We start from the raw sequence: 16,258 nt of genomic DNA on the forward strand, positions 1-16,258 counted from the left end.
AAGTATTATAAACATAAAAGCATAAAAACAATGTTGTATGGGAGTTTGTTGCAGCTCTGGTGCAAAGATGCATTAATGTTTTATTTTTAGTCTTGCAAACATTTATTTATTGTTGTTTTTCTCTGTAAAGCACTTTAAGCTGCTGGTATGAAAGGTGCTATATAAATAAATAGAGCTGAGATCTTAATTATAACCTGTAAAGTAGTTCATTCATGGCGTCTCTTGGTTTCCCCATGTTGCAGCACAAACCTTTCTTGCTTTATTAATAACTAACGACTGATTTTAAGTCTTTTATCTTCTCAGTAACTTCTGAAATACATTTGCAGATCCAAGATAATAAATCACTCTTGTGCTTTTAGAAAGTTTCAATTTGCTTCAAGAATTACAATTTCATGTGATTTAATGCAATGCTTTTATTCTGAAAATCCAATCCGTCAAATCAGAGCAAGAAAGAAATCAGAGTAATTGTTTCACACTTGAATGATTTGTAAAATACAACGGTGGATTGTGACAGGATGAGAATACGCTCGATATTAAATCTGTGCTTTTGGGTTCCTGCAGACGTACACCGGCTCAATCCTGGTTGCAGTCAATCCGTACCAGCTGCTCCCCATCTACACTCCAGACCAGATCCGCCTCTACACCAATAAGAAGATCGGAGAGCTGCCGCCGCACATATTCGCCATCGCTGACAACTGTTACTTCAACATGCAGCGCAACAACAAGGACCAGTGCTGCATCATCAGGTGTGTGAAGCACTTTGAACGAGCAGTCCAACACAAACAATCAGTGTTGATGGTTAACACATCAGAAATGCTGCGTTCTTATTGCACAACTTCAAATATCAAATAGTTTCCTTGATTTTTCAAGCATATTTTCAAGATAAGACATTTAAATAATAACCTTATTCGCTTTCTTAAGTAAGATTTAGATCAAAAGGATCAATATCACCCAGAAAACTCTCAGTTCTATTAAATCAAATAGTTATTATGTATTTCCGACACGGCACTGGTACTTTTATTCTTGTATTTTACGCTGTTTAATCTTCTATTCTCTTGGTTCTGACTGTTTAAATGTCCTTTTATGATGAGTTTCTTTTGCACTTTGTTTCGATCTGTTGATGTTTTATGTAAAGCTTTGAATCGCCTTGTTGCTGAAATGTGCTGCATAAATAATCTTCACTTGCTGCTAGCTTAGCTTAGCTTAGCTTAGCTTAGCTTAGCTTAGCACAAAGACTGGAAACAGGGGTAACAGCTAGCCTGAAATCCACCTTCTCTAAAACTCCCTAATGAAGTTGTTTTTACACTTCAGTATTAAATAAACTACAGTGTTTATATTATTGAGCTTTACAGACGCCGGTCAACATATATTTGTGTTGAAGCTAACGCGTTGCTTCATATTTAGCGTACAGACATGAACGTGGTATCGACCTCCTAATCTTACTCCCTGCAAGAAAGCGAGTCTATTCCCACAAAAATGTTGAGTTTGACCGTGTGTGTTGCACGTGTGTGTTGCACGAGTGTGTTGCACGTGTGTGTTGCACGTGTGTGTTGCACGTGTGTGTTGCACGAGTGTGTTGCACGAGTGTGTTGCACGAGTGTGTTGCACGAGTGTGTTGCACGAGTGCGTAACGGTCCTCTGTGTGTGACAGCGGGGAGTCTGGAGCCGGGAAGACGGAGAGCACGAAGCTGATTCTGCAGTTCCTCGCAGCCATCAGCGGGCAGCACTCCTGGATAGAGCAGCAGGTCCTGGAGGCCACGCCCATCCTCGAAGGTCAGCACTGTTTTTACACTCAAATGTACACCGACACAAATACGTGTCAAATCTAGATGTTCTGGAGCTTTCGACTGTGTCAGGTGATCTTCAGCAGCAGGTGGAGATGCATTTTCCTAATTACTTTTAATGGACATCTTTTTCAATTATGATCTTGTGAACAGCCGTTGAGAAAGTAATCCCAATCCTAAAGTCCATTTAGCGCCGTGTTTTAAGATCTTTTTATCTCGTGAAATGATCTTCAGCAGCAGGTGGAGTTTGCAAGGATTTGTAGAAATGTAATTATGTTCCCTTCGTACAAAAGTTAAAGGCAGAATGAGTAGACAAAGATAAGCATGACTCATCACTTATGAGCCACGACAAGTGTGCGACGGTGTCTGCACAGATCCTGCAGCCCTCTGCCTGTATCTTCTTATTTCGCTGTGTTTGGGACGTTTCAGTGTCAACCTGTATGAAAATGTAGCAACCAGGTGCCAGATTGTTCCCATTGATCCAAGACAAAACTACAAAAATGGCGGACACAGCGCTGAAAAAAAACGCAAATATAGTGAGGCGACACGTTGGCGACCTCAATGTCTACAAATAAAATCAGTGCTCAATCAGGCGTCTGTACTTTATACCATTAGGCTGCATCAGTACAGCTGAACGCTGTCGGACTGAAGTCTGTGTTTGTTTCTGTGCGTTTCGTGTGACTCAGCTTTTGGCAACGCCAAGACGATTCGTAACGACAACTCCAGTCGCTTCGGGAAGTACATAGATATCCACTTCAACAAGCGAGGGGCCATAGAAGGAGCCAAGATCGACCAGTACCTGCTGGAGAAGTCTCGCGTGTGCCGACAGGTAGTTTCAGACTAAACACATCTTCAGTGTCGGTAAAGAAGAGTCGTAACTTCATGTTCTCCTGCAGGCTCCAGATGAGAGGAACTACCACGTGTTCTACTGCATGCTGAAGGGGATGGCTCCCGAGATGAAGGCCAAGCTGGGCCTGGGCCTCGCCACAGACTACTCCTACCTCACCATGGTGAGTCTATGTCTGTTTACTGATTCATGGCGTCGTCATTGAGCTTTTATTAAGACTGACTTCTGGTTTACTGTCATACGCACAATAATTACAGCGAGGCAGAACTTCTTTGCTCTCAAGCTAGGGTTAGCGTTAAACATGTATAAAAGTTAAAAAAAGACAAATCTAAAACGTAAAAAAGTGCAGAAGAAATTATAAATGATAATAATAATAATAAAATAGATAATATTTAAAATATATAATAATATAATAAAATATATAAAGATAATATAATAAAATAAATAATATTTAAAATATATAATAATATAATAAAATATATAAAAATAATATAATAAAATATATAATAATATAATAAAATATATAAAAATAATATAATAAAATAATATATATTTGTGGTAGACAGGTGTGCAGTAATTGCAAAGTGAATTTAATATGTATTGAATGTGCTTAATGAGAAGTTAGAGATGTTTTTATGATATATTGACGAATACACACTAAACTGACCAATACTAATACGTAATATTAACACGTCGAGGTCTCAGTTATATGTTGTCTTGTTTGCATCGTAACATGATGTGCGCAATAAACCTTTTTGCTATCTTCTAGATTATAATTAGTAAATATACTGGTGAACTTCAGAGTTCTACATACAAGTGTTCATCTTGTTGCAAAACGTTTATGCATAAGAAAACTTTGCTTATCTTTAAATTAATTCAGATTAAATGTTTTTTATTATCGATTAGTCTGCCCATTATTTTCTTGTATAATCGATTAACCGTTCCATAAAATGTACAAAAACGGTAATAAAAACAAACTATTTTACAAACGGCTCGTTTTGTCCGACAGCTACTTTTTTGCTTTTCATCCAAACAGCAACAAACTTCCTGTTCTCGGCTGATAAACAATAAAGTTCTGTGTGTCTTCTACTTTGCAGGGTAAGTGCACCGCGTGTGACGGTCGAGACGACCTGAGGGATTACTCCAGCATCCTGTCGGCCATGAAGGTCCTCATGTTCACTGAGACGGAGAACTGGGAGATTTCAAGCTGCTGGCTGCCATCCTGCACATGGGCAACCTGCGCTTCGAGGGTACGATGAACTGCACACTCACACGGCTGCGTAACATTCAGAGTTCTAATATTGTGTCTGTGGGGAAATAATACAACCACAAAGTAAACACATAAAATACTGATCAGAAAACAGAAAATTATCTTTTTTGTTTATTTCTCAGCTCGTACATACGACAACCTGGACGCCTGCGTGGTTGTGAGATCTCCAGACCTGATTACTGCTGCGTCACTCATGGAGGTGTGTGTGTGTGTGTGTGTGTGTGTGTGTGTGTGTGTGTGTGGGTGTGGGTGTGCGTGCGTGCGTGCGTGCATGGAGAAGGAGGTATTCAGAACCTTAACTTAATTAAAAGTAATAATTCCACACGGGAGAGTCTGTTACCTGTCCTGCGTCAGACGTGTACTCCAGTGAAGTTTTACAAGTAAAATCAGGAAAATGTAGTTAAAAGTAGATACTGTGACTTTTATACTATTATATATTATTACATAGGATTATTATTACTCATGCATTAATGTTAAAGCAGGATTTTACTCTTGTTGGTGGTTGAGGTGAAGCTCATTTGGAACTATTAACTAAAAAGTATTTTCATTATGGATTTAATCTGGTGATTTAATCTGATGATTTAATCTGGTGATTTGATCGGGTGCTTTAATCTGGTGATTTAATCGGGTGATTTAATCTGGTGATTTAATCTAAAGATTTGATCTGGAGATTTAATCTGGTGATTTGATCGGGTGCTTTAATCTGGTGATTTAATCGGGTGATTTAATCTAAAGATTTGATCTGGAGATTTAATCTGGTGATTTGATCGGGTGCTTTGATCTGGAGATTTGATCTGGAGATTTAATCTGAAAATTTAATCTGGTGATTTGATCTGGAGATTTATTCTGGAGATTTGATCTGGAGATTTAATCTGGAGATTTGATCTGGAGATTTAATCTGGTGATTTAATCTGGATATTTAATCTGGTGATTTAATTTGGAGATTTAATCTGGTGATTTAATCTGGTGATTTAATCTGGAGGTTTAATCTGGTGAGAAATGCCCAAAGTGACAATTTCACAATGTTAGTTTTTTCCAACCAACAGCACAATTATTGAAATAATTAAAAGAAAAAGCAGCAAATCTTCACATTTCTGAAGCTGGAACCATGAAATTTCCTGTCAATCGACTAATTGATTAATTGATTAATCATCAATCGCTTTGATTTATAACAAAACTCAATATTTTATAAGTTCTTTGTGTGTTTCGAGTGCTAAAATCTTTATTTGTAAAGTAGCTGTCAAATAATTAAAGTGAAATAAAGAGACGTAGTGGAGCAGAAGTACAAGTACCTCATATATGTACTTAAGTATAGTACTAGTACATTCACTTAGTTTCATTCCACCACTAACGTTTCTCACGTTGCTTGTTGTGGGCTGCTGCAGGTGGACCCGAAGGACGTGATGGTGTGTTTGACCACACGGACTCTGATCACACGCGGGGAAAGTGTCGCCACGCCGCTCAGTGTGGAGCAGGGCCTGGACGTCAGGGACGCCTTCGTCAAGGTAACCTTTAACCACGAATACAGAGACGTCGGAGCTAAACTTGGGAGAGAGGATTTACAGGAAGACGTTTCATTTGATGAGTGCGAAGATGTCTTTTAATATATAGTTGATGTGCACATATATTACTCCAGAAAAGCCAAATAAATATAATGTTAATATTCCAGATTTGTGTTTTCAATGTAAACAATCCAAGAACATTTTTCCGTTGTGTTGTTTAATATAATAAAATTATAGGTAAAAATATATGATGGAGATTTTATCAATACAATTAACTGTGGAGCCAAAGCGTTATAAAACGTAACATAAGGAAGAATATATCTTTTTAGATCTATGTTTGTTACAGCCCTGTCATGGGAAATTATTATATATAATATAAGTATTGTATTGAAGTAAATTGCTAGACAAACTTTTTCATTGCATGCAACCTTTTTTTTATTAAGGGAAAAAGATCTGCAACATTTAAAAATGCATTTGTATTATTTTTATTTATTATTATTTCTATTATTTTTATTATTATTATTATTTATTTATTATTTTTATTTGTATTTACTTTTATTATTATTTATTTTTTTATATATATTATTATTTTTCTTCTATTTATACAAAAATATATATGTTTTATTATTGTTTATGTTTGGATATATTGATATAGTTATGTATCGTGTATTTTCTTGAAAATCTACTTGTAATAATAAACTTCCTGTTGGACTCCATCACTCGTAGTGAGAAGCTGATTTAAAGGAGACGTTAGCAGCGCCTGAATAACTTGTTCTCACTCAAGTGGTTTAACTTCCCACCTCGTAGATGGAGATCAGAACATAATTATATTCTTTGACCCTGAGTTTGATCTTGCAGGGGATCTACGGGCGACTGTTTGTCTGGATTGTGGATAAGATCAACGCTGCCATATACAGACCGCCATCCTGCGAGAGTAACATCCTGCGCCGGTCCATCGGGCTGCTGGACATCTTTGGTTTTGAGAACTTCATCGTCAACAGGTGATTTGATTCAATCATCCAACATAGAAAACTCTCGTTTGAACCCTGAGTTGCATCATCCAACAGCGTTGCGTCTCCTCCTCCTCCTCCTCTCCTTTCTCTCCTCTCGCTTGTCTTCACTGTAGTTTCGAACAGCTGTGCATCAACTTCGCCAACGAGAACCTGCAGCAGTTCTTTGTTCGCCACGTCTTCAAACTGGAGCAGGAGGAGTACAACCTGGAGGACATCAGCTGGCAGCACATCGAGTTCACAGACAACCAGGACGCTCTGGACATGATCGCCAACAAACCCATGAACATCATCTCCCTCATTGATGAAGAGAGCAAGTTCCCTAAGGTGATAGTGAGATGGACATAGGGATTTGTAGTTCTTTCTACTTTCGTGCAAACTTTTCTAGTGTTGTGCATTCTTTAAATTGAACGTCTGGTTCTTTGTCTTTGTTTCCAGGGGACTGATGCTACGATGCTGTACAAGCTCAACTCACAGCACAAGCTCAACTACAACTACATCCCTCCTAAACACAGCTACGCCACACAGTTTGGTATCCAGCACTTTGCTGGTGTGGTGAACTACGAGACGAGAGGTGCGTTCTCTTATCCATCAAATGTTCCTCCATGTCCGCACCTTCAGGGTTCGTTTCATTCTCCTTCCTCTCGCAGAACTCTCGTTCGTGAGGGTTGAGCTGCACGTTTACTCAAGTACTGTACTTAAGTACTTTTACTTAAGTACTTTACTTAAGTACGTTTACTCAAGTACTGTACTTAAGTACTTTTACTTAAGTACTTTACTTAAGTACGTTTACTCAAGTACTGTACTTAAGTACGTTTACTCAAGTACTGTACTTAAGTGCTTTTACTCAAGTACTGTACTTAAGTGCTTTTACTCAAGTACTGTACTTAAGTGCTTTTACTCAAGTACTGTACTTAAGTACTTTTACTCAAGTACTGTACTAAATTACATTTACTCAAGTACTGTACTTAAGTACTTTTACTCAAGTACTGTACTTTTACTCAAGTACTGTACTTAAGTACTTTTACTCAAGTACTGTACTTAAGTACTTTTACTCAAGTACTGTACTTAAGTACTTTTACTCAAGTACTGTACTTTTACTCAAGTACTTTTACTCAAGTACTGTACTTTTACTCAAGTACTTTTACTCAAGTACTGTACTTAAGTACTTTTACTCAAGTACTGTACTTAAGTACTTTTACACAAGTACTGTAGTTAAGTACGTTTACTCAAGTACTGTATTTAAGTACATTTACTCAAGTACTATACTTAAGTACTTTTACACAAGTACTGTAGTTAAGTACGTTTACTCAAGTACTGTATTTAAGTACATTTACTCAAGTACTATACTTAAGTACTTTTACTCAAGTACTGTACTTAAGTACATTTACTCAAGTACTCAAGTAAATACAAGTGCAACTGAAACGATTAGTCGATTCAATTAATTTAAAACTAATTTGATAATCGTTAATAAATAATAAAAACATTTAATCGTAAAATGAGCTCCACCAACTGCAACAGTAAAATCCTACTTTTACATGAATGCAGAGTAATAATAATCCAATAATATCCTTTATAATAGTATGATAATAAGTACAGTATCTTTCTTGGTTCGGACTACAAGCGACTTCCACTCTCTCTCTCTGCGTCCTCTCTGCAGGCTTCCTGGAGAAGAACCGAGACAGCCTCCACACCGACATCATCCAGCTCGTCCACTCGTCCAAGAACAAGTTCATCAAGCAGATCTTCCAGGCGGACGTGGCCATGGTGAGACCAACTACTACCGCACCACCACATTCTGCTCCCATGGATACCGATTTCTCACGTCTTTCGTGGACTTTTTGTTACGACTTGAAGGCGTTGCCGTGTTCCAGTGATGATGTCACCGCTCCTTCAGTGTTTTCTCCTCAGTGTTTAACTAACGGCTCCCCTCCTCCTCTCACTCTGCTCTGTTTCCTGTCTCCTCCTCTCACATCAGTTTCTGTGTGGCTATCAGCAGCCCAGCACACCTGCTCCCAAGGTAATCAACGGCATTAGTACCCCCCCCCCCCTTAAGCTCTTCTTTCCATCCTACAGGTGTGCGGTGTGTTGTAGCAGAAACCAGAAGGAAACGTGTTTTTATTTAGATTTCAATTAATAAGAAACCAGCAAACTCTCTGACACGCACGTCTCCGTCCTCGTCCGTCTCTCGCCCGTAATGTTTCTGTTTGGCTTTGGATTACTGCTGTCAGAGATTTTGTGTGTGTGTGTGTGTGTGTGTGTGCACCCCGTGTTTCCATTGAGTACCACTGTGTTTAAAGTGTGTGTGTGTGTGTGTGTGTTTATCCACATGCGGCTTCTTGATTGTCTCTATAGCAGCAACGATAGTAAAACTATTATTAATGCAAATAAAATGTGTCACGAAGACTTTTAAATGTAAATCCCAACAAATAATACGTTTTACATTTTAATTAATAAAAGACCAGACAAAGTAATTGGTAGATAAAAACAGTTGTAGAGTTTTCATAAAGTGCATTTTTAGTGGGATGATGAAGGTAAAAAGAGAAATCTATTTATATATCTTCCCAATTATTAATATGATGAAATCAAACTTTCCCTTCTTTGTTTCAGAATGAATCTGTGTTCATGTGGGCTGGCAGTGAATCAAAACGTGTTTATGTTCTGTATCTGTATGAAGACGTTTCTTCATTGACGTATTTCTACTGTGTGTGTGTGTGTGTGTGTGTGTGTGTGTGTGTGTGTGTGTGTGTGTGTGTGCAGGGTGCTGAGACGAGGAAGCGCTCTCCCACTCTGAGCAGTCAGTTCAAACGCTCCCTGGAGATGCTGATGAGGACGCTCAGCGTGTGTCAGCCATTCTTCGTTCGCTGTATAAAACCCAACGAGCTCAAGAAACCTATGGTGAGACCTCGTGCTGCACGTTCTTCACAAGACAAGTGTGTGTTGTTCTTCACAAATGAACTTCCTACCAGCACCTTTAAAGCTCAATACCTAAATATAAGTGTTATAATGACATTACTTCCTGGACGTGGTGTAACCAGAAGTAAATCTCTATTTTTACACTCTGGTGTTTGCATAATGAAGATTTAACATTAATTAGTAAGCTTGTGTTAGTCGGGAGCTTGTGTTACCTTTGGACAGTTTCCATTGTTTGTGATAATCTTAATTATCCAGCTGTATTTCCCAACATGGTGTAAAGACGTGTCTCTGTCCTCTGAAGTCGTGACGCTCTTTAACTCTCTGCTCTTGATTCTGTGTGTCAGTTGTTTGACAGAGAGCTGTGTATTCGTCAGCTGCGATACTCCGGCATGATGGAGACCATCAGGATACGGCGCGCCGGCTATCCCATCAGATACACATTTGTGGAGTTTGTGGATCGTTACCGAGTCCTCATGCCCGGCGTCAAGCCTGCTCACATACAGGTCAACAACACTTCTCACTTAGTCCTGATGAAACAGCTTTATACTTACTGTCAATGATAATGTGTGAGTGGAAGTTTATGTTCTTATAAAGAAGTCGTTACGTGGGAAACACAAGCTGGACTCAGGATGTGTTAGCTTAGCTTAGCATAATGACTGCAAGTGGGGGGAAACTGCTAGCCTGGCTCTATTCAAAGTTCAAACAGCACTGATCAAAACCCTGTTTTAGTTTGTCTTAATGTCATCATGGAGTGTCTGGTGAGAACAAGATGTACTGCTCATGGAGTCGTCACTTTCACGTCGTTCTCTCTCCGTACAGGAAGACCTGCGAGGGACGTGCCAGCAGATCGTCCTGGCCCGGCTGGGGAAACTTGACGACTGGCAGATCGGAAAGACAAAGATCTTCCTGAAGGTCGGTGCTCTTTGTTTTGAGACTTTCAAATAAAAAAACAGACAACGTGTATTACTTGTTTTTAGTGTTAGTTATTTATTGACAGATGTGCAGCGTCCACCTCGAGACCTTCTACCCTTCCAGTCCATACTGTGCTTTAGTGGTGCAGGAAGAACTAATGTGTAGGAAAATGGACTCTTCTTTATTTGTCTGGGCTTTGTTTCTTGTCAGGATCACCACGACATGCAGCTGGAGATCGAGAGGGACAAGGGCATCACTGACAAGGTCATCCTCATCCAGAAGGCTGTGCGTGGACTCAAAGAGAGGTGAAGAGCTTTCTACAAACAGATCCATACATTCATCTTGAAAATATACCATCTTTCAGGACTATGGAGGCTCCTGGTAGTTCATCATATTCTATAAGATCATCAGATGTATATCTCTCTCTCTGTCGCTGTGAGAACCACGTGTCTCACAGAGACCGTGACGATGCATCTTCCAGCTGGTCAAGAGGCTTTTTAAAGGTTTTCTCCTCTCTGTCGTAGGACTCACTTTCTCCGGCTGAGGAGTGCAGTGACTCTGATCCAGAAGGTGTGGAGGGGTTATCGATGCAGAAAGAATTTCCAAATTGTGAGTCCTTTAAGCCGTCACTGTGGAGTTTTTCTTCTAACTGGTTACATGATGCAGCGCGGTGTTTCATCATCTCCACCTTTAACCAACCACTCTCCTCTCCTTCAGATGCAGTCCGGCTTCTTGCGCCTCCAGGCCGTCTACAGGTCCAGGAAGTATTACAAAAGCTACCGGACGACTCGCCTTCGCGTTACTCTCATTCAAGCTCGCTGCCGCGGCTTCATCATCCGGCAGACGTTTTGGCGGCGTCTTCACGCCGTGTTGACGCTTCAGGCCTACACCAGGGGCATGATAGCCCGACGCCTCTGCCAGCGGCTCAGGGCAGAGGTAAACAGTGATAACTATGTTTACTACTGCTACTTATATCATGTTGTTCACATGCCAGAGAGAGCGACTCGTTGGTGTTGAGCGCCGACGTGAGGGATTCTGTTGTTTCATATTTTATTTGGCTGGAAGAAACTTTGAAGCCTTATTTGTGTTTGTTCCTGTGATAGATGGCCCTTTTGTTTTAGAGTTAGATGAGAAGATGGATATCACTCTGATGTCCGTACGCGGCCGATGATCCCGTGTAACTTCTCTTTTTCCCCGTCTCAAGGTCCGATTCACAAAACATACTGCGCTAATGATATTAAAGCGATGATCCATGTGGCAAAGTATAAATGTTGCCTTTGCACCAAGAACCCAGCAGGCCGAACAAAGGCTGAGAGCAAAATGTGAAATGAAATGTTGAGACGTAGAGCTGCAGGTCCTGACCGACGAGGCGAAGGTGACGAGAGAAGCTGTTTATTCATTTGCTTGTCTGTCAGTATAAATAGGATTTATTCCCACCAACTCTCTGAATAATCCCACTGTAGCTGCACTCGGCTCTCCGTGTTGATCTTTGTGAATCGCACCGTTGTGCAATGAGGTTCATTTGCATAGAAAGTGGCCAATTTTGCAAATCTTCAGCAAATTACCTCGTTAAGATATGTGCAACAATATGAAGTGGTGGCCAGCAGCTGGTTGTCTTAGATTAGCATAAAGAATGGAAACAGAAGCTTTAAGTTCTAGCCCCTGCCTACTTTACATCACCGCACGACGTGAACATGAGTGTCAGATTGAAGCGTCTGAAAGAAGGTTTTAAACGATGTGAAAATGATACTGAGGCCTTTAAACACAAAAAAAGACCTGAGATCCTAAAATATGTCGCCGTAAATCCTTCTTTGCACTTTATTTTTAATTTGTTTGTTATAATCTGGATGCATGTTGTCTGTGATGTACGGAAACGTTTTTGGTAAAGAAAAAAAACTTTTTTAATCTGCAACATTTTCCTGTTTTGACAAACAATGTTGAATAAATCATTTGTTTTGTAAATGTTTGTTTAATGTCAGTTTGTTATCAGCTCGATAAGATATAAATAGCTTTCGGAGAACTATCAAATAATATTCCCGAGCACGTCTGCAGTTCCAGCGACCCGACAAGGAAGAAGATAAGTGTCTGGAAGAACCTTTAACCTACATTAGCCAAATACTGAATAGAGATAAAAGTTTATATTCACCTGTTCACACCTGTAATGTTTCCCTTCAGTTCCTCTGCTCTAGTTTCAAACAGACAAGTAGTTCATCAGCACAACAGCGAGCTGCCTCTGTGAACCCTCTCCGCCTCTGTTTCCTCCCTCACAGCTGCAGCGTCGCCGAGAAGCAGAGCGCCAGCGCCTGACCGAGGAAGAGCGGCTGCGCAACCAGATGACGGCTCGTCGGGCCAAGGTGGAGGCGGAGAGGAAACACCAGGAGAGGCTGGTTCAGCTGATGCAGCAGCAGGAGGACAGGGACAGGGAGGAGAAGGAGGAGTCGAGGAGGAAGAAGGAGCTGCTGGAGCAGATGGAGCGGGACAAGGAGCAGCCAGTGGATCACTCCGACATGGTCGACCGCATGTTTGGCTTCCTGGGGAACACCGGGCCGCTGCCCAACCAGGACGGACGAGCACCGGCTGGTTTTGAAGTATCCCTGCGTTCCAATACCCAGACTACCGTACCGTTTAGTGTGCCAGAGTACATTTAGTATGTCCCCATACATAGTATGTTAAATGCAGTACGCCAAAAATACCAGGATTTCTTTTCTAGCTATTCTGACCCACAATCCTTTGCAGATATTAATAAATAGCAATAGTAATACGTGTTTCACATGTTGACGTATTGCTTCTGTTTTCCCTCCGCTCAGGACTTGGAAAACACTCCTCGCGGTGAGGAAGCTGAAGAGGAGGTGATGAATGAAGCTCGGCCGTTACCTGAGGAGGAAGATGAGGATTTGTCCGAGTACAAGTTCTCCAAGTTTGCAGCCACGTACTTCCAGGGAGTTTCCACTCACACCTACATCAGACGAGCTCTGAAACAACCGCTGCTTTTTCACGAGGACGAAGGAGACCAGCTGGTGAGAACATGAAGACGATTCATTAAAACAATAAGAAGAAAACATATTGGAATGAAAGTACATTTACTCAAATACTTAAGTGTAGATGTGAGGTAATTTACTTACTACTTATGCAAATGTATACTTCTACTCCACTACATCTGTCTGCAGCAGGAACATGTAACACACACACATTAATGTAACAGGAACATGTAACACACACATTAATGCAGCAGGAACATGTAACACACACATTAATGTAACAGGAACATGTAACACACACATTAATGCAGCAGGAACATGTAACACACACATTAATGTAACAGGAACATGTAACACACACATTAATGCAGTAGGAACATGTAACACACACATTAATGCAGCAGGAACATGTAACACACACATTAATGCAACAGGAACATGTAACACACACATTAATGTAACAGGAACATGTAACACACACATTAATGTAACAGGAACATGTAACACACACATTAATGTAACAGGAACATGTAACACACACATTAATGTAACAGGAACATGTAACACACACATTAATGTAACAGGAACATGTAACACACACATTAATGCAACAGGAACATGTAACACACACATTAATGTAACAGGAACATGTAACACACACATTAATGTAACAGGAACATGTAACACACACATTAATGTAACAGGAACATGTAACACACACACATTAATGCAGCAGGAACATGTAACACACACACATTAATGTAACAGGAACATGTAACACACACACATTAATGTAACAGGAACATGTAACACACACACATTAATGCAGCAGGAACATGTAACACACACATTAATGTAACAGGAACATGTAACACACACATTAATGCAACAGGAACATGTAACACACACATTAATGTAACAGGAACATGTAACACACACATTAATGTAACAGGAACATGTAACACACACATTAATGTAACAGGAACATGTAACACACACATTAATGTAACAGGAACATGTAACACACACATTAATGTAACAGGAACATATAACACACATTAATGCAACAGGAACATGTAACACACACATTAATGTAACAGGAACATGTAACACATACATTAATGTAACAGGAACATGTAACACATACATTAATTGTAACAGGAACATGTAACACACACATTAATGTAACAGGAACATGTAACACACACATTAATGCAGTAGGAACATGTAAACACACACATTAATGTAACAGGAACATGTAACACACACATTAATGCAACAGGAACATGTAACACACACATTAATGTAACAGGAACATGTAACACACACATTAATGTAACAGGAACATGTAACACACACCATTAATGTAACAGGAACATGTAACACACACATTAATGTAGCAGGAACATGTAACACACACATTAATGCAACAGGAACATGTAACACACACATTAATGTAACAGGAACATGTAACACACACATTAATGCAACAGGAACATGTAACACACACATTAATGTAACAGGAACATGTAACACACACATTAATGTAACAGGAACATGTAACACACACATTAATGTAACAGGAACATGTAACACACACATTAATGCAACAGGAACATGTAACACACACATTAATGTAACAGGAACATGTAACACACACATTAATGCTGCAGGAACATGTAACACACACATTAATGTAACAGGAACATGTAACACACACATTAATGCAACAGGAACATGTAACACACACATTAATGTAACAGGAACATGTAACACACACATTAATGTAACAGGAACATGTAACACACACATTAATGCAACAGGAACATGTAACACACACATTAATGTAACAGGAACATGTAACACACACATTAATGTAACAGGAACATGTAACACACACATTAATGTAACAGGAACATGTAACACACACATTAATGCAACAGGAACATGTAACACACACATTAATGCAACAGGAACATGTAACACACACATTAATGTAACAGGAACATGTAACACACACATTAATGTAACAGGAACATGTAACACACACATTAATGTAACACACACATTAATGCAACAGGAACATGTAACACACACATTAATGCAACAGGAACATGTAACACACACATTAATGTAACAGGAACATGTAACACACACATTAATGTAACAGGAACATGTAACACACACATTAATGTAACACACACATTAATGCAGCAGGAACATGTAACACACACATTAATGTAACAGGAACATGTAACACACACATTAATGTAACAGGAACATGTAACACACACATTAATGTAACAGGAACATGTAACACACACATTAATGTAACAGGAACATGTAACACACACATTAATGTAACACACACATTAATGCACCAGGAACATCAGATATAATATAAAACGTCTACTTCAATAAGATTTTGACTGCAGGACTCTTCTTGGAGTATTTGCACAGTACTTATTAGTACTTATTCGTAAAATGATCTGAGTACTTCTTCCACCTCTGCTGATTTAAACCTCCCGTCCTTTAGGCTGCCCTCGCCGTGTGGATCACCGTGTTGAGGTTCATGGGAGACTTACAGGAGCCGAAATGCCAGATGGTCATTAATGACGGCAGCGAAAAGATTCCCGTCATGACGAAGATCTACGAAACCCTCGGCAAGAGGACCTACAAGAGGGAGCTGCAGGAGCTGCAGGTGGAAGGAGAGGTGAGGCGAGGCTCCAGTAGCTTCACTGATGGTCGGGTCAACATACAAAATGTCAACATCGCTCCATGTTTGTGTTTACAGAACAGCGCCATCGACAGCCAGAAGAGGAACAGTGTGAGACATAAACTCGTGTCTCTCACCCTGAAGAGGAAATCTAAAATCGCTGAGGAGGTGAGAGTCGAACCAGCAACTCTCCACAATGTTTGTTTATACTTTGCAAACAAACACCTAACTTTAATATTTTAATATCTAATGTTCCTTGTTTGATACATTTTTCTGAGTGGCAACACTGCTATAAATTAGAATAAATAATGGACGGTTCAGGT

The 16,258-nt window shown here is 39.8% G+C and overlaps 1 protein-coding gene across 1 annotated transcript in view; it reads left to right on the forward strand.

The window, feature by feature from the left end:
* The window catches only part of LOC115004997 (unconventional myosin-VIIa-like), a 41,530-nt gene that overhangs the window by 12,675 nt on the left and 12,597 nt on the right, over positions 1-16,258 (forward strand). The window contains 22 exon segments of the mRNA XM_029426764.1: positions 562-746; positions 1,652-1,773; positions 2,471-2,613; positions 2,681-2,794; positions 3,729-3,831; positions 3,834-3,881; positions 4,024-4,100; positions 5,287-5,406; positions 6,262-6,404; positions 6,530-6,740; positions 6,852-6,987; positions 8,074-8,180; positions 9,174-9,311; positions 9,674-9,832; positions 10,149-10,241; positions 10,452-10,546; positions 10,766-10,850; positions 10,959-11,177; positions 12,512-12,829; positions 13,049-13,258; positions 15,756-15,932; positions 16,014-16,103. Of these exon segments, the coding sequence (XP_029282624.1) occupies positions 562-746; positions 1,652-1,773; positions 2,471-2,613; positions 2,681-2,794; positions 3,729-3,831; positions 3,834-3,881; positions 4,024-4,100; positions 5,287-5,406; positions 6,262-6,404; positions 6,530-6,740; positions 6,852-6,987; positions 8,074-8,180; positions 9,174-9,311; positions 9,674-9,832; positions 10,149-10,241; positions 10,452-10,546; positions 10,766-10,850; positions 10,959-11,177; positions 12,512-12,829; positions 13,049-13,258; positions 15,756-15,932; positions 16,014-16,103 (3,093 nt within the window).

This window comes from Cottoperca gobio, unplaced genomic scaffold, assembly GCF_900634415.1.
Source record: "Cottoperca gobio unplaced genomic scaffold, fCotGob3.1 fCotGob3_237arrow_ctg1, whole genome shotgun sequence".
Taxonomy (NCBI): Eukaryota; Metazoa; Chordata; class Actinopteri; order Perciformes; family Bovichtidae; genus Cottoperca; species Cottoperca gobio.